Genomic DNA, 18,308 nt, shown 5'->3' with positions numbered 1-18,308 from the left:
GAAATGTAGTACTAGTAAATTACTCCTAGTACGAATGGGTAAAGTAGGAAAGGATGCTACAGAAAGCGAGGAGAAATCACGGTGGTCCGATTGAACATTAAATACAAGCATCAATTACACAGCAAACATGGCAACTTGATAAACGGTCTGAGGTGCACATAATTCCATAAGGTGGTATTCTAAAGTTTAGACGGTTGTAGATGGAAGTGGCACCCATTTGCGAAACTCTGCAAGAGCCCATAATGGATATAAATTCCTATAGGCAGCATAATGTAACATACAGTTCTTCATAAATACTCCTGTTATCTCCTGTCATCCCACACATTTAGTAGTATTATTAGTAGTTTCTCGTAGTAAAACATATAGCAGTAATAATAATTAGCTGCAATTGATTACCTGCTGGGGAAAGCCGCCTTTCTCTTCCTGAGAATTAATCATCAGCTTTGCTGCACGATGAAGAGGGGCTGCATCTCTCTCCGCCTGCCGTGATATACAATTTTTTACATGCTTATAGCTAGATTCTCCAATTCCATTCATGTATATTACTTCAATTGATGATTACACGATAACATTGTACATATATTTAACCATTTTTACCTGGCCACAATAAATGAGACCCATTGTTGCCCATGCAGTTTGCACCAAGTTAGATCTGTTTCCTTCTATTTGTGTGTATTTCTGTGATCAAAAACTTGTTCATTACTACGATTAGCAAATGCATGTCTTATATATTCAAAAGCTAGCAATATCAAGTAGATCACACTAGCTCCTTCTGAATCAAACCTTTAAAGGACAAGATAGATAGCTCTCTCCCCAACCACCATCATCAAGTTGAGAATTCAACAGGAATTGAACTCCCCTACGGACAGTTGAGCTATTATTGTATGTCTTTCCTGCTGCTGCTAGCCCTCCAAGTGCAAACCAGGTTCCATATGTGAAGCATACACCCCAATTCCCATACCTTTGATTATTTATATATATCATGCAAATTAGTACATTGTAAGCATAATCGACATAATTATTTAGGGACTGTCCGTTACCATGAACCATCTGGCATCTGTATGTCTTCAAGATATCTAACAGCATTATCCATAAAGTCATTGATCTCTTTCTTCCTGTGTGCAGGATATAACTTCTTGAATAGCACCAACCCCTGAATTGCAGCTGCAGTGCACTCCACATATCTGAATCACTATCTTTGTTAGACTTGTTTGAATTCTTACCACCACTTTCAATATATTTCTTTAGTTATAAAACAAATATAAATTGATGTGATTGTTTACTCGTGCTCAACGACGATATCTTGAAAGAATTCTGTAGGATTGAGCAGCTGCAGAGTAGAAGAAGAAAATTCATGTTTAATTTAATTGACGAGATCCATTATTTCACATACAAGCAATTTAGCATTTTCAGTAATTATCCTACAAGTTGAGCAAGGTTCATACATATACCTCTAACCAATCTTGACCTGTTGCTGGCTCCCATGCTGCTAAACCTCCATTTTCACTCTGTAATGCTCAGTGAAATTATTTACTTGCTTTTGTTGAAATGCAGGGGCTATTTTGTTACTTCAGCTTAGGTATCTTTTCTCAGATTTTTTGTAGATTGTGATGTATGCTACGGCTTATTCAGAAGGTAGGAAACTAATTGACACAAATGTACGAGTAAATTAACCTTAATCTAACTTCAAAATAAAAAATATCCTAATTCCTACCCAAATGAAATAGTGAAAGCTCATTGAAACCCAAAGGGTAGTAATTTACCTGCAAAGAAAGCAGGACGTTCACAGAATCATACAGTCGTTCAGGTTCGAATTTCTTCCCAACAATTTCCGGGGACATTAAAGAGAAAAGAAGACAACACTACACATATACATAGGCACAACATGTAAGAAAATCTTGTAACTAGGCCTACTGCCGAAATATATTGTTAGCAATAACCTTCATCCCCTCTGCAGTACAGTCTGAAACTTGCCATCCATGATCTTGATCCGAAAAAGTCCAAGATCCCTTAGAAATGTGACGATGCATGCTTTTGAAATCCCCAGAAGGGTTACTTTTTACCTGCAAAAAACTCAATTATATGTGATCTCTTAATTAGTTGTGCCGGCATACATGTATTCATATTTGTGCAACTAATTGAAAATAACTAGTTAGCTAATTTATAATTTTTCATAAAGTTTGGTAAATATTTAATACCTGAGAGGCTTTAACAAACTCGTGTCCTCTTTTAAGAGTAGGTCCGAGTTCATCTGCTAGGCCAGTTGCTAACAATGCCTGAAGTCCAAAACCAGTATCCCACTGTTGACTACCAAAACTCTGCCAAATTAACGAGGGAAAAATGATCAATAGTGTCTTAGAATGACTATCAAATTCAGCGGTCAACACAACCTAGCTAAACATCATCATAAAAAATGTTAAGTAATTGGTGCTTCCAGAAGTTCATAATTACCCAATTCAGCATTGGTGCTTACAGAAGTTCATAATTACCCAATTCAGCATAGATTGTTAAATATATATAAATGAACCCCCAATTGAGATAGTGACAAGGATGAGATTACTAGAATTCAATTTTCTTGCTTGATCAAGAAATAATTCTAACCATTTAGAAAAAAAAAGATAAATATAATGTAACCTGCATCTTCATTCCGTCTTCAGCAACCCACAAGTAATCTGGGACCCGAGCTAGGTGTTTTTTGTAGTAGTCACCATCTGGATCCTCAACCCAGCAGGCCAGCATACACAAAACCTACACATACACATACCGTCATTATATGTATATATAAATAGAATTTGTTTAAAAACCATTAATATCCACAAAATAACATCATCTGTAATTACCTTCTCAACGCATCCAATGGTGATGTATCTGCTATTCTCATCTTCATAATGTATGTGTTTCATAGTAGTTTCAAGAGCCTTTTCTCTTAACTTGTTGAACGGCCAACGAGTTAAAAGTGGCTCTGTACATATGTAAAGGCTATCCCAGATCAAATCCTGAATGAGAGGGTGGGGATAGTAAATGTCCTCCTGTAATTTAATTTTATTAGCCACTAGTAAAAGAATATAATTGGCAACTAATTAATATAACTGTAAATTATAAGGGGATGCATATACAAATAGTGCAGTACTAACTATAAAATAAAAACAGAGTAAGGGGGGATTGTAGTTACGGGTGCACAACAATGGCGCATTTGCTGCCATTTGATTTGATGGTAGGGTTGATGGTATAGTTCTTCCCTGAGCTGTAAAATGAGAGGAGTGGTGGAGGCTACAAATCTTTTTCCGTACAAATAAGACATGGGCATGTAAACCATCCGACAGTAACACCACATTTTTGCTGCAGTAGTTTGGTCAAAGAACAATATATATCCTCAGTTGATTACTTAAAAGCAGAAGTAGTAAACGAAACCAAACAGATTATTACATAATTTACCAGGATGCATGGGAAGGAAAGAAGGAAGAATCCAAAACTCTGGTGGCATTGGGTTGCATCCCACCCACTCATACACACCAAATATCTAGAAACCATAAGATGTTGAAATTAGTACTAGCATGGAAGAATGTGGTATGAATTAGTAGTTCTGGTGACAGACCGATAGCCAGGTCTTGCCCCAAGAGGGCATGTGGGTGACAGAGCCGTGGTCCAGGATCCATTTTCGAGCTCTTGAACAAGCATTGTTTACACCCCCATCCGCCCCTTGTCCAAGTATACGCATGCAAATGTAACTTAGTGCTGTGCAAAACATAGTGCTATGCCCCTCTATGTGTAATCCCCATCCACCATCTTCATTCTGCAATTACTTAGTAGTATGCTATACATGATGAATCCCAAGCTCATATACTCTGGAATTTCATTCTTATACAATACATATATTACGTATCATAATTAATTCATACCTGATGACAATATAGGTATCTAAGGATTTCTTCCCGGTGCGGGGCTGGCAACATGATATTTAGATGTCCCGTGATGTACAAGCACATTACCTGACATGATATCATTATTATATATTGTTGGATCTATATACAACATGTACTACAGTTTATTTTTTGTTACTAAATATTTGAATCATTAAAATTTATTAACAAAGAGACTTTTCATTTTAAAAAGTAAGGGAACTAATCCAGCAATGCGCCTTTAAAATTGTGTATAAAAAAAATTGTATACACTGATAAATGGCTAATTTTAATTAAAATGGGCCATATATTTATATCAACATATTATCTTACATCAAAATTGTCATGTAATTCTTTACAATTGTAGCACTACTCTTTGTATATTAAATTATTTAATTTATGTGATTTTGTATGTCACACTATATAAAATATATTTGGGAAAAAAATAAGGTATGCAAGCTATAGAAATCAAATACGCAACTTCTTTTATCTTCTTTTGAGTTTTAAAAAATTAATTTAATTTTTTTAGTTGCATCGAGTTTGCATCTGTTTGTAAAATCACATTGTTGCAAAATGTTTTGGAAAATCGGATTTTTACAAATAAAATCTTAAAAAACGTATTTTTAAAATTACTTAAATTTATTTTCAAAAACACCGTAAACATTAATATTTAAACAATAATGTACTCATATTATATTGGGTATCCAAAAGTAAATTATAGACGACTGAATTTAGATAGGGTACTACCATAAATTCTTGTTATATATTCAAAATATAAATATTAATAGTACTCGAATCCTTTCATATTACAATATTTGTTTGTTGTATTAAATTACTCCCTTCGTACCTAATTTAAATTATCTTAACCGCATATTATTGTTAATTATTTTTCAAATTTTATTTTTATGGTTAAAAGTTTGAGATTTAAATTTTTATTTATAAAAAAAATTAAAAAATAATTAAAAAAATATATAGTCAAGTTATCAGTACGCGTAAAAATAAAATATGACAACTAATTTGGGATGGAGATAATAATATACCATGGTCATTAGCTATTTAGTTACGAGTTAACTTTATTATAACACATTTTTTCACCTATAGATACCGATACCGTGGGAATTACGAAAAGGATCACGGTGATACTGATTAGAACTGACTTGAGCTGTGATTTTATCGGGCGCCGTATATTTTGTTATGTATATTTTGTTAGAGAATATAAGATCCGACCTTGTTTAATCACTTTAAAATTTATTGGTTACTTAATATAATATTATTCATGTTCGAGTCATCACACCCCATTTATTTAAATTATATATTTGTTGTTGGTATTAATATTAGTATTAGTTGTATTTGTAGTATCGTACAATTGAACGGGAGTATTAAAATTATATATTTGTTATTGATATTAATATTAGTATTAGTTGTATTTAAAATTATATATTTATTATTGGTATTGATATTAGTATTAGTTGTATTTGTGGTATCGTATAGTTGAAGGAGAGTATTAAAAAATATAAGATTCGTTTATCATCCTAAGATTTTAGACAAAAAAGCTTTCGATTGAAATTATGATTTTTACTATTTGTGATTTACTTTTGTAACAAGAGTATATATCACAAGGAAACTTTTATAATAATCTAAAAATTTTATATAGTGTACAATTTTAAAATATCAAAACCAATTGTAGTATTTTCTAGTGAAAAATCAGTTTTAAAATTTAATAGAGTTAATACTTCATAAAATATTATATACATATACACACACTTTTGACAAAATAAAAAATGTATTATTACTCTCAAATTAAAAAAAAATGTTATTCTCTTATTCCTTGCGTAGATCTTAGACAAGGCCTAAACTACATAAATATTACAGTTAAAATTTACGGTTGCAATCTATCGCATTACATATTACTAAAAATAGTAAATTATATAGTATAAAACATCATTAGATGAGGTAACAAAATTGAATTCAATATATAAAAACAAAATATTTGTAACAAACTACAGGGTGTCGTTTATCACAATCAATACCCCAACCATAGCCTTATATCATACGAAGTAATTATTTAATTGGGCATTGAAAGAAATGAAAGATGAGAAGGCTTCACCAATGGTGGCAGGAAGAATAATGGACCAGCATTTTCAGCCGGCCAGTGGCCGTCTGAGGCCTGCAAAGCTGCAAAGTAATGGGCGGCTCTTTTAACTGTTGCTGTTGCTTTTTCGTAGCTAATTTCTTCACCATCTGCGATCTTCACACCCGGTATTGTTTGTTTAAATCCCTTCTCCCTTAAAAACTGCACGTATATTCATTTGATCAGCGCTCTTTTCTCCAAAACTCAGTACCAATTATATAATCAGAAACAATTATTTTGGACAAAGAAATTAAAATGCTAGCTAGCTGGGAGAAATCAACACACATATATACCTGCATTTGCCAGATAACATCGCCACTAGGCTTAACCTTGTAACGGTTTTCCCAGAACTGATTTCGAGCTTCTTCGACCTCGGCCTTCTCTTCCGGGCTTCCATAACTGGGATCGAACTCCCAAATCTGCCGCCCCACATAATGGTTAGTACTGTACAAGTACTTGTCATTTTCAGATCCTACACCAACTTTCAGTCTCCACATCTTTTCTGGTTGGTGGAGTTAAAGAGAGCAAAGGTAGCTAGTTAGCTAGCTATTGGTGCCTCACTTATTATGAGGATGATACCTTATTAATAACCCAAGATTCCACGTGCCTTTAGGGCTCTACTGGTGCACTAATAGTAATACTAGTTGCCATTAGTGTATGCTTATATGGGTACTCGCAGAGTCAATACATAGTTGCCAAATATTTATTTTTATCTTGTGGTTCTTCGTGCCAAGTCTAGTTTAATTGTTTATGTCCAAGTTGTTGTTGGTGATTCATTGTGGTACGTCGACTGTAACCAACTGATAATATATATATGTACATTCACCTTTATTTATGTTTTTGTCTAATATCTTGCCATTATTAAATGTTCGTCCATTTTTTAATTTATTTTCAAACATGATATGTTACAAGTTCCTTTCATGTTTAAGAATTTATTAAATGTTCATCCATTTTTTTTATTTTCAAACATGATATCTTACAAGTTACTTTCATGGTAACACTACAAGAAAACTGTCAATAGACATCACACATTAGACATCGGTTAGTGGCAAATGTTAAAAGAATTTATAACATCACCCCGTGTTTGTATGATGTTATTGTCATTCGAAGACATCGCTTATTTTAAAACAGATGTCTAAAATTACATGAAAAAATTTCATTTCGCTCAGCTTTTTAATTTCCCTCTTAGTCAAATTTTCTTACATTTATCCCAAAATTTTACCCCGCCCATGAGCCAATATTTTGGTTCCCCTATTTCCCTCTTTGAAAATTTCATTCATCTCTCCTGACTAAACATTCCTCTCCCCCGCTCACTTTCACCTCAACCATCTCACCATCTGTGTTCATTATCTCGACTCAACTAAAGTTCGATTGTTAAGATTTGTAAGTTTATCTCATCTCTAGTCTCAAATCTTACTAGTCTTCTCTTCATGAAGACAAATTTTTAAAATTTGGGTCTTTTTAAATCGAAACCCTAATTTTTTAAATTGAAGTTTTTTCAAATCCAAACCCCCATGGTGCTTTCATATAATTTAATGTATTTTCAAGTTATTAATTCTTTTCAATTCGTTGTATATATACATGACCTTTTTTGTATATGGTTCTGAATTTAATCTCTAGGTATTCACTTGTTTAAGGTTGGATTGAAAGTAGGATTATGTTACTTATTGGTTTATATTTTTGTGTTTATATGTTTTTAATTGTACTTGGTTCACATATAATATTTTTATTGATTTTAACTGATGAATTTATAATTTGTACATTATTGTGATTTAGTTGTAATGTGAGTTGAATTTTTTGTGAATTGTGTGCGTAGGACTTTCTCTGAAGACGCATGAGCTTACAACTCTATTCACAACTGTTAGACTGTGTTGTAGTTTTTACATGGAAGGGGATATGTACTTATATTTATAGGGTACTTGGTTTTTAGTTTCTTGTTGGATCTATCTCAATCTCTTTTAATATGGATTTTGTTAACATGATTGGTAGTTCCGACATGGACCTTAGAAGCAAAGCAAATGGTATTGCATTATATTCCTAAATATTAAATTTGTTATTGTTTCTTCCGTGATTATGATTTTCATATGCATGATTGCCTAAATGGGTGTATAATGAAATTATGATGGATCTAGCACCAGACAAGCTCCTGGGGAAGATAGTGAAGTAATTTTGCAGTAAGTTATTCCCCAACATTATATATTTGATTTGATCTATAAGCAGTAATAGCTATTCATTGTTTATTTGTTTGTGTTCTAATAATGAAACCGTCGTCCATAGAAGATAGAATGGGAAACAAACATATGTGGTGTTATGGTGATGTTTTACTCTGAATGGAAGCGGGTTTGTAAGTGGTAAGAGTAGTGATTCATTGTGCCTTTTGGCCATTATTCTCAAGCAACAGACCAAGAATGATAATTTTTTCCTACACCTAAGTAAAATCTGTAGATAGTGTTAGCATCTACTTTCCTTCCCAATTATATATTAAGTATGAAATATGTGAATTTGTTGATACTAAAATTTCTACTTTTGGATTTAAAGGCTACAAAAAACGTTTCTAAAGTACACACGATTCCCTGGTATTTAATGTCTCGTTTTACATTATTATTTTATTTAAAATATATATTCCCTAGTAAGGGAAATGATAGTATGCTGAACTAGTATTTTGGCCAAAGTTTGCATACAAACTAGCACTGGTGGTGATTCTTCTCATGTCAGAAGCTGTACAATTTGAAGGTGAGCACAGCTTATGTGGCATAGTAGTTCCTGTCTACCGTGCCATATATTTATATTTTAAATGTGGCCTGTTTGGATAAGAATGCAGCTTCAGGAGAAACAGAACATGTACGTCATATAGGCTTCGGTGCAAAGTTGTATCAACTTTAAGTTAGCAGCTTGTTGTGCATATGTTGTGTACTTGATGATTTCATAAACAAAACATCTAAGTAGATTTTACTTAGTGAAATAATGTAGCACTCGACGGATAAGAATTATAGTCCCGACGGATAACTCATTATAGTCCCGACGGATGTTAACTTATTATCCATCGAGTGAGTAGCTTATGTTATAATGAGTCTGTAGCACAGTTCTGTATACATCCTTGTATAGATTCTGTAGTAGCCTATAAGTCATGTTGACTTTACCTAGATATGCAGAATAGGTTGATTAATTGTATATAAATGATGTCTTGTAATTCTGCATAAGTGAAATGAAGTCAAGTGCCAAAATAGCTACCGACGGATGATTAACAAAGCCATCGACGGATGATCAAATGACTATCAACGGATGTTTAATATAGCAGTCGACGGATGATCAATGAAGCCATCAACGGATGTTCAGAAAGTCGACGGATGATCATATATCCAACGGATATTCATAAAGTCCAATGGATGATCATATAAAGAATTCAAACAGCAGTTGAACAGTGAAAACTGAGCACAGCCGTCGAGATGTATACAAATCTACTGTGGAAGCCCATTAACTGGGTAATAGAGGATGAAAAGTAGCAAAGCTTAAGACTGATAGTTTTTATATTTATTCAGTCTTTTTGACTTTGTAATCTTGGTAATATATAAACCAAGAACGTAGCAAATAAAAATGAGAACACAGCTGAGATAAAAAAAAATAGAGAAATCTTTGTAAGCAGAATCCTTAGCATTTCCCTGTATTCTCAGTAGTTCGATTTATAAGCAGCCGTGAGCATTCTTTCACACAGAGTCCTCTCGATATATAATATATATATATATATCTCTGGTGGAATTGTTTAAATCCACCAGAAAGTTTTTAAAGACTCGTATTTTTAATTACTTATGTTTTGATTCAATTAAGTTTCTATTCCGCATTGTGCTAATCAAAACACTTATATCTATATTCGAGTTGAACATTTTTATTTCGAGAAAAAAGTTCAAGAATTCCATTCAACCCCCCTTCTATAATTCTTGCTATATTGTTAAGGGACTAACAATTGGTATCAGAGCAAGATCTTAATCTACAAAGAGTTTAAAGATCAAAACAATTCAGCAAGATGAACAAGAAAGACGTTGGAGTCAAGATTTATTTTCTAGATAAAGATAATTACCATCATTGGAAGGTAAAGATGCATCTTCATATACTTTCTCAAGATGAGGCCTATGTGGACTGCATAGAAAGAGGTCCTCATGTTCCAATGAGAGCTGCAACAGGAAACGAGCCATCAGTTCCCAAGCCAAGGCACGAATGGTCTGATCCTGACATTGAACAAGTCAGGAAGGATAAAAAGGCCATGAACATTTTGTTCAATGGAGTTGATGCAGACATGTTTGACAACATTATTAACTGCAAAACTGCCAAGGAAGTCTGGGATACTATACAGATAATCTGTGATGGCACCGAGCAAGTTAGAGAAAATAAAATGCAGCTCTTGATTCAGCAATATGAGCATTTTCACAATGAGAAAAGTGAGTCACTCACTGACATTTTTAGTAGATTCCAAAAACTACTAAATGCTCTTAAGTTGCATGGAAGAGTCTATCAGACTAAAGACTATAATCTAAAATTCCTTAGATCTCTTCCAAAGGAATGGAAACCAATGACAGTCTCATTAAGAAACTTACAAGATTATAAAGAGTTTACTTTGGAGAGACTGTATGACATCCTGAAGACCTATGAGCTTGAGATAGAGCAAGATGAAAGGATGGAGAGAGGAAAGAAGGAAAAAGGATCCATTGCACTAGTTGCTGATTTGGAAAAGGAGAAGGAAGTGAAGATGGAAGCTGTTGAGTCAACTTCTAAGGTCTGTGAAAGTAAGGGCAAGGGGCTTGCAGTAGAAAGTGAAGATTCATTGAGTCAAGATGACATGGAGGACATTGATGAGCACCTAGCATTTCTTTCCGGGATATTTGCCAAGCTCAAGTTTAAGAAGAACTTTGGAGCAGCCAAGCCAAATAAAAACATGGTGGATAAGTCAAAATTCAAATGTTTCAAATGTGGCTTGGCAGGGCATTTTGCAAATGAGTGTAGAAAGTCAGATTTCAGTAAGAAAAGGTTTGAGTCTGTGGATTATAAGCAAAAATATTTTGATCTACTCAAACAAAAGGAAAGAGCTTTTATTACACAAGAGAATGACTGGGCAGCAGATGGTTTGGGTGAAGATGAATATGTCAGCTATGTCAATCTAGCCCTAATGGCCAAGTCTGATGAAACAGAGACAAGTTCCTCAAGCAATCAGGTAATTACTACAAATCTTGCACATTTATCTAAAGCTGAGTGTAATGATGCCATAAATGACATGTCTACAGAATTATATCATTTGCGTGTTACACTTAAGTCTCTTACTAAAGAAAATGCTAAAATAAAAAAAAACAACTTGTTTTTAAGTGAGAGGAATAATGTGCTTGAGTCTCAGTTTGTTGATTTTGAGAAACTAAGGATTAAGTGTAAGATTGCCAAGGAGGAATTAACCGAGTCCTTGAAAAAGGAAGAGATTTTAAAGAAGCAGCTCGAGCGTGAACAAGAGGTGATTAAAGCATGGAAAACATCCAGGGATGTCCATGCTCAAATCACCAAAGTTCAAGGAATTGAGTCTTTTTGTGATGAAGCCTGGAAAAAGAGCAAAGAGAAACTAGAACCTAATTTGTAGATGGTTTGGTGACAGATGTAGACTCGACGGATGATGAGGACTATCCGTCGGATAACAAAAAGTGTTATCCGTCGAAAGATGAAAATCCTCATCCGTCGGCTGTGAGCAGGCCCATTAGCAAAGCCAAACTAATCAAGCTAAATGAGAAGTATGGGTCTGTTTCCAAGAACTTTGTTTCAGGAGAGTCAAGTCAAGTTAAGAAAGGAAAAGGGCTAATGTTGGTCACATGACTGTCAAACAGTTAAGTGACAGACTTGAGAAAATTGAGATAAAAACAGAGACTGAAAGGAAAAATAACAGGAATGGTAAAGTAGGGATTAACAAATACAATAACTACACACCTGATTAATATGCTCCTAGAAAAATCTGTGTCAAGTGTGGTAGTGTAAATCATTTGCCTGTTAATTGCAAATATGCCATGCCTACTCCCATGTCTGTTCAGTCTCAATTTCCTAACATGAATGCAATGCCTCCCATGCCTGTTAATGCTATGCCTACACAGAACATGAATGCACAGTTTGCTAATATGCCATTTGCACCTAATCCATCTTATGCTACATACAGTATGCCTCAAATGCCATTTAGCATGCCTTACTGGAATGACATGTTTACACCAAGCATGCCATTTCCTGTTAGCCATAATATGCATGATAATTTTGTTGCATTAAATGGTTTCAAAGGCCCAACCCAAATGACTAAGGAAGAATCTGAAATTCCTAAGTCAAATGAGTTAAGACCTAAGAAACAGAAGAAGAAAGCTAACAAGGCAGGACCCAAGGAAACTTGGGTACCAAAATCAACTTGATTTGATTTTGATGTGTGCAGGGAAACAGAAGGAATCTTTGGTACTTGAACAGTGGTTGTTCAAGACACATGACTGGTGATTCTACCCTGCTCACAAAGTTTAAGGAGAGAGCTGGCCCAAGTATTACTTTTGGAGATGACAGCAAGGGTTATACTGTGGGATATGGCTTGATTTCAAAAGACAATGTCATCATTGAGGAGGTTGCCTTAGTGGATGGTCTCAAACATAATCTGTTGAGTATCAGCCAGCTTTGTGACAAAGGCAATTCAGTATCCTTCAACAAAGAAGCCTGTGTTGTGACTAATAATCAAAGCAACAAAGTGGTTCTCACTGGTGTGAGAAGAGGAGATGTGTACCTAGCTGATTTCAACTCAACTAAAGCAGAATCTGTAACTTGTCTTCTCAGTAAAGCAAGTCAGGATGAAAGTTGGCTATGGTACAAGAAGCTATCTCATTTAAACTTCGAGACCATGAATGAGCTGGTAAAGAAAGAATTGGTAAGAGGTATTCCTCTAGTGGAGTTTTCAAAGGATGGACTGTGTGATGCCTGCCAAAAAGGAAAGCAGATCAAAGCATCATTCAGGAAGAAACTTGATTCAGTAATTGAAGAGCCTTTACAACTGCTTCACATGGATTTGTTTGGACCAGTCAATGTATTGTCCATCTCTAGGAAAAGATTTTGCCTAGTAATTGTAGATGATTTCTCAAAGTTCTCTTGAATATATTTTCTAAAGTCTAAAGACGAGGCTAGTGAAATCATCATCAATCACATAAGGCAAGTCAACAATCATCCTGATTTCAAAGTTAGAAGAATCAGGAGTGACAATGGAACTGAGTTTAAGAATTATGTCATGAGAGCATTTTGTGAAGAAAATGGTATACTGCATGAGTTTTCAGCAGCAAGGACTCCACAACAGAATGGAGTAGTGGAAAGGAAGAACAGATCACTTATTGAAGCTGTAAGGACAATGCTTGAAGAATCTAAACTACCAACATATTTCTGGGCTGAAGCTGTAAATACTGCATGCTACAATAGAACATTTCTCTGATTAATCAAGTAAGATGCATGACTCCCTATCAATTGTTCAAGAACAAGAAGCCAACTCTAAACTTTCTTCATGTCTTTGGCTGCAAATGCTATATCCTGAGAAATCAAACTGATCAAAATGGGAAGTTTGATGCTAAAACAGATGAAGGAATTTTTGTTGGATATACTGTTGGTAAAGCATATAGAGTCTACAATCTAAGAACCAACATTATTATGGAATCTATACATGTTGTGTTTGATGATAAAAAAGATTGAAGGACTGAAAGATGGAGATTACCATGAGAGCCTCAAATTCGACAATGTGGAGATGGTTAATGATGATAGTGATGATGAGAGTGATCAAGAAACAGTGTCTAAGGATAATGCAGACAAATCTACCACCAATGAAGCACAAAACTCAACATCCGTCGAGTTGCATAATGCTTCATCCGTCGGAAGGCAATCTGTGTTATCCGTCGGAAGACAACCTGCCTCATCCGTCGGTACTCAAAATTCACCATCCGTCGGGTTATCAAAAGGAGCAGGAGGTCAAGATAGATCACCTACAGAAAATTCTCCTTTCTCAAATCAAAGATCCACAAACTCAGGGGGAGTTTCTAGCAATCAAAACTCAATCACACATCAAGACAATCATGAGGTCTCTTCATCTAGAGCTAATCTACCTCAACAAAGGAAATGGACAAAAGATCACCCCTTTGAGCTTATCATTGGTGATGTTTCTTCTAGAGTTCAAACAAGAAGAGCAACTCAGGAAGAATGTCTATACAACAGCTTTCTATCAAAGGAAGAACCAAAGAAGCTAGAAGAAGCTTTGTTGGATCCTGATTGGATCTTAGCTATGCAGGAGGAGCTAAACCAATTTGAAAGAAATAATGTATGGAAGCTGGTACCCAAGCCTAAAGGAAAGAATCCAATAGACACCAAGTGGGTATTCAGAAACAAGATGGATGAAAATGGCATAGTAATCAGGAATAAAGCTAGATTGGTTGCTAAGGGTTATTATCAGCAAGAAGGAATAGATTTTGATGAAACTTTTGCTCCTGTTGCAAGACTTGAAGCCATCAGAATCTTCTTAGCCAATGCAGCCCATGCCAATTTCAAGGTCTATCAAATAGATGTAAAAAGTGCCTTTCTAAATGGAGATTTGGAGGAAGAAGTGTATGTTAGTCAACCTCCTGGTTTTGAAGATCCAAATTTTCCAGAATATGACTATTATCTTATGAAAGCACTTTATGGACTGAAGCAAGAACCTAGAGCCTGGTATGACAGTTTATCAAAGTTCCTTTTGGAAAATCATTTCACAAGAGGTACTGTAGATAAAGCTTTATTTTTCAGAAATGTTAATGACTCTAGTATACTTGTTCAAATTTATGTAGATGATATTATTTTTGGCTCTACAGATAAGAAACTTTGCAAAAAGTTTGCCAAATTGATGCAAAGTAAGTATGAAATGAGTATGATGGGAGAACTAACTTAATTTTTTGGTTTGCAAGTTAAGCAAGTTAGTGATGGAATATTCATTAGTCAAACTAAATATATTTTTTATCTTTTAAAGAAGTTTGATCTAATGGATTGCACATCTGCAAAAACTCCCATGACCACTGCAACTAAGCTTGAACTAAACACTACTGAAAAGTCTGTGGATATTTCAAGTTATAGAGGCATGGTTGGCTCACTTATGTACTTAACAGCTAGTAGGCCAGATATAATGTTTGCTACATGTGTATGTGCTAGATTTCAGGCTGATCCTAGAGAATCTCACTTGATAGCTATTAAGAGAATTTTCAGATATCTCAAGGGAACACCAAAACTTGGCATTTGGTACCCTAGAGATTCTGGCTTTGATCTAATTGGTTATTCAGATGCAAATTATGCAGGTTGTAGAATTGATAGAAAGAGCACAACAGGAACCTGTCAATTTCTAGGAAACAAGCTTGTGTCCTGGTTCAGTAAAAAGCAAAATTCAGTTTCTACTTCTACAGCTGATGCTGAATATATTGTTGCTGGCAGTTGCTGTGCACAGATTTTATGGATGAAAAATCAATTGCTAGACTATGGTTTGCAAGTTGAAAGGATTCCTATTTTCTTTGATAACACAAGTGCAATTGCCATTACTGAAAATCCAGTGCAACATTCAAGGACAAAGCACATAGACATCAAGTACCATTTCATAAGGGAACATATGATGAATGGTACTGTGGAATTACATTTTGTTCCAAGTGAGAAGTAACTTGCAGATATCTTTACTAAGCCACTGGATGAATCCACCTTTTCAAGGTTGGTAAGTGAGTTAGGTATGCTTAATTACTCTTAAATTTATCTGAGTTATTTTGCAAGTTGTAATGCAGCCAGAAATTTAGTTCATCTTTAAATTTTGGATGAAGTTTTGGCTAAGTCAAAATTTGCATCTCGACGGATGACCCTTATCCATCGAGTTTAGTCATCCGTCGATATACTACTTGCTAATAAAAGTCAATTTATTTTTTCTGGAATACTTTATGTCTCGACGGATATCAGTTTATCCTCATCCGTCGAATTGTCTAAATCTCAGCCGTTAATTCCCTGAACATTATCCATCGAGTATACTTATAGTTTGTAAGCATTACACGATGGATAATGGGTGGAATTTTTACAGTTTAATTTTAAATGGCTATTTTAGGCGATTTCTATTGGTTAATTTACTTTACTTTATTATTTTTATCAGTTATTTTTGAGATAGTATAAAAGCTTATTTTATTGCAATTGTTTTCTTTTATCATTCTCAAATTCAACTGCTCTAATTCCATTCTCTCTCAAGCAATTACCCTCCTTCTCTTCAAACTTTCATTCTCTAACAATGGCACATGTAGTAAAGATTATGTCTCAAACTGGGTTCATTTATGAGAAGAACAATTTTACTGCATTGGTCAATAAGGGTATTCAACAATCAGAGGACTACCACAAGATGATGGACTTGGTGAAGAATTGCAAGCTCAATTACGCCATGCTGGAATCACCACAATCTTCTGTGAAGTTGTTGAAGAGATGTGGACCACTGCTGTATACAACTCTACTGACAATACCATCACTCTAACCATCAAAGATAAAGAATTCTGTATCAATAGTGATGTGATAAAAGCATGTTTCAAAATACCTGATAACAATGTGACTTCACCACACACTGACACTGATATTATCAATATGCTTAATTCCATTCACTATGCACTTTCCACTTCTAAAATGAGTGATATTATGAGAATGGGTCTTATGAAGGAATAGAGTTTCATGTGTGATGTAGTTACTAAGGTCTTCTCTGGAAAAATCAGTAATTTTGATTCAGTGAATATTTCCATGCTTAACATGCTATACATGCTAGTTACAGATAAATTTTACAACTTCAGTGACCTTATCATGTTTGAGTTAGGATACAAATTAGGAGAGCTAAATAAAAGAGGGAAGAATGTTTATTATGCCAGATTTTTTATGTTATTGGCTAACCACCTCTGTGAAGAAATAGTTCTTGAGAACCCTAACAACAAACTGGATTGTTGGGTTCAAGAGAGGAGGATCATTGCAGATCTGAACATGGCCAACCATCACAGGGATGTGCCAATGTTCTACTTTCCTGTAATGCAGGCACCTCAGGTAAGTGAGGTAAGTTCATCCATCCCTACAACTATTCCAACCCCAATATTTCTTTGACTTCAGGAGTAGCTATGGCAACTGTGCCAATGACCAAACAGTTGCCTACCAAAGCCTCCAAACCCTCTACAATTTCCAAATCTAAATCAAAGAAAACCCCCTCTGGTATCTCTCAAAAGATACCAGTTGTAAAATCCACAAAAGCAAAAGAGGGGAGTGTGAAGGAGGGAAAGTCAGACGAGGGAAGGGGTGAACATCAAAGAAACCCCAAGAATAAGTATGGAGAGTTGAGTGAATCCCAGCCTAGCCATACTGTAGTTTCCCAACAAACTGCAGTGCTTAAAAAGGATAAAAGCTCACTTCTAGCTACATCCTCCCAAAAGGATGCAGTTATTGAACAAAGCTCTCAGCCAAGAGCACATGCCAAAAGGGTTAGGGACACAAGCTCACCCCAAACTTACACAAGAAAGAAGAAATCTAAGACCTTTGGGGATGCACAGGGCACACACACAGTGCAAACTGGTGCTAAAGACACAGTCCCTGCACTCTCTCAAATTCAGTTTGATGTGGCTCCAATAAATGTGGAGTCACAGCCAAAATCTCTAATAATAGAAGCATCTGAAACACCATACTCACCAACAAACTCTCTGGAAGTGGATATGATAAACACTTCAATTTCTGATTCCCCTTCTTTAACTCTGTTGGGGAAGCCAAAATCTAGTGCAAGTGAGCATCATCTTTTAGATGATTTGTTGGCTCACTTGCCAATTCTTTCAGATTTTATTGTGACATCTGTGCCCCAAATATCTTCAATCAACACAGAGTCAACAATATTTTCTCTTCCCACCTCATTCATTTTTACTCTCTCGATGGATATTGCTCATCCGTCGAGTAGTGATTGTATCCTGACGGATAAGCCTAACAGCAGTTATCCGTCGGATAGCATTACCACTCACTCGACGGATATCACTTATCCGTCGAGTATCTCTGCACAACTTCAAACTTCAATTATTTCAAGTGCAGAAGATTTAGTGGTTGTGCAGTCACTCTTAGGACTGAGAGAGGAGAGTGTATTGAGTGAGAGGCTGGGTTGCTCCCAGGAAAAAGGAGAGGAAAAGAGTGAAAATCAGCAATCCATTTATTCAGGATTGGCAAAAGTGAGTGAGAGGAGTCCCACCTTAGTAGGTGAA

General features: G+C 35.2%; 1 protein-coding gene across 1 annotated transcript; it reads right to left on the bottom strand.

The window, feature by feature from the left end:
- Positions 1-153: 153 nt before the first annotated feature.
- Positions 154-6,703, bottom strand: LOC141720349 (beta-amyrin synthase 1-like). Its single transcript, XM_074522707.1, has 18 exons — positions 6,324-6,703; positions 6,007-6,192; positions 3,900-3,989; positions 3,596-3,793; positions 3,436-3,520; positions 3,173-3,339; positions 2,841-3,029; positions 2,635-2,748; positions 2,199-2,318; positions 1,941-2,063; positions 1,764-1,862; positions 1,452-1,508; positions 1,284-1,330; positions 1,041-1,184; positions 784-961; positions 598-678; positions 397-480; positions 154-309 (listed from the first exon to the last, which is right to left on the bottom strand). The coding sequence occupies exons 1-18, from the start codon at positions 6,525-6,527 to the stop codon at positions 187-189; spliced, it is 2,289 nt and encodes a 762-aa protein (XP_074378808.1). The 5' UTR covers positions 6,528-6,703; the 3' UTR covers positions 154-186.
- Positions 6,704-18,308: the final 11,605 nt, after the last annotated feature.

This window comes from Apium graveolens, chromosome 4, assembly GCF_009905375.1.
Source record: "Apium graveolens cultivar Ventura chromosome 4, ASM990537v1, whole genome shotgun sequence".
In the NCBI taxonomy this organism is placed as follows: domain Eukaryota; kingdom Viridiplantae; phylum Streptophyta; class Magnoliopsida; order Apiales; family Apiaceae; genus Apium; species Apium graveolens.
This window is presented reverse-complemented; position numbering and strand designations above follow the sequence as displayed.

What these genes read in the sequence shown, in the direction of transcription:
- LOC141720349 (XM_074522707.1), bottom strand. Translation starts at nt 6,527, where the DNA reads ATGTGGAGACTGAAAGTTGGTGTAGGATCTGAAAATGACAAGTACTTG. An exon ending in ACGTCCTGCTTTCTTTGCAG is followed by an intron (nt 1,509 to 1,763) that starts GTAAATTACTAC and finishes TGAGCATTACAG; the next exon opens with AGTGAAAATGGAGGTTTAGC. An exon ending in CAGATGCCAGATGGTTCATG is followed by an intron (nt 962 to 1,040) that starts GTAACGGACAGT and finishes AAATAATCAAAG; the next exon opens with GTATGGGAATTGGGGTGTAT.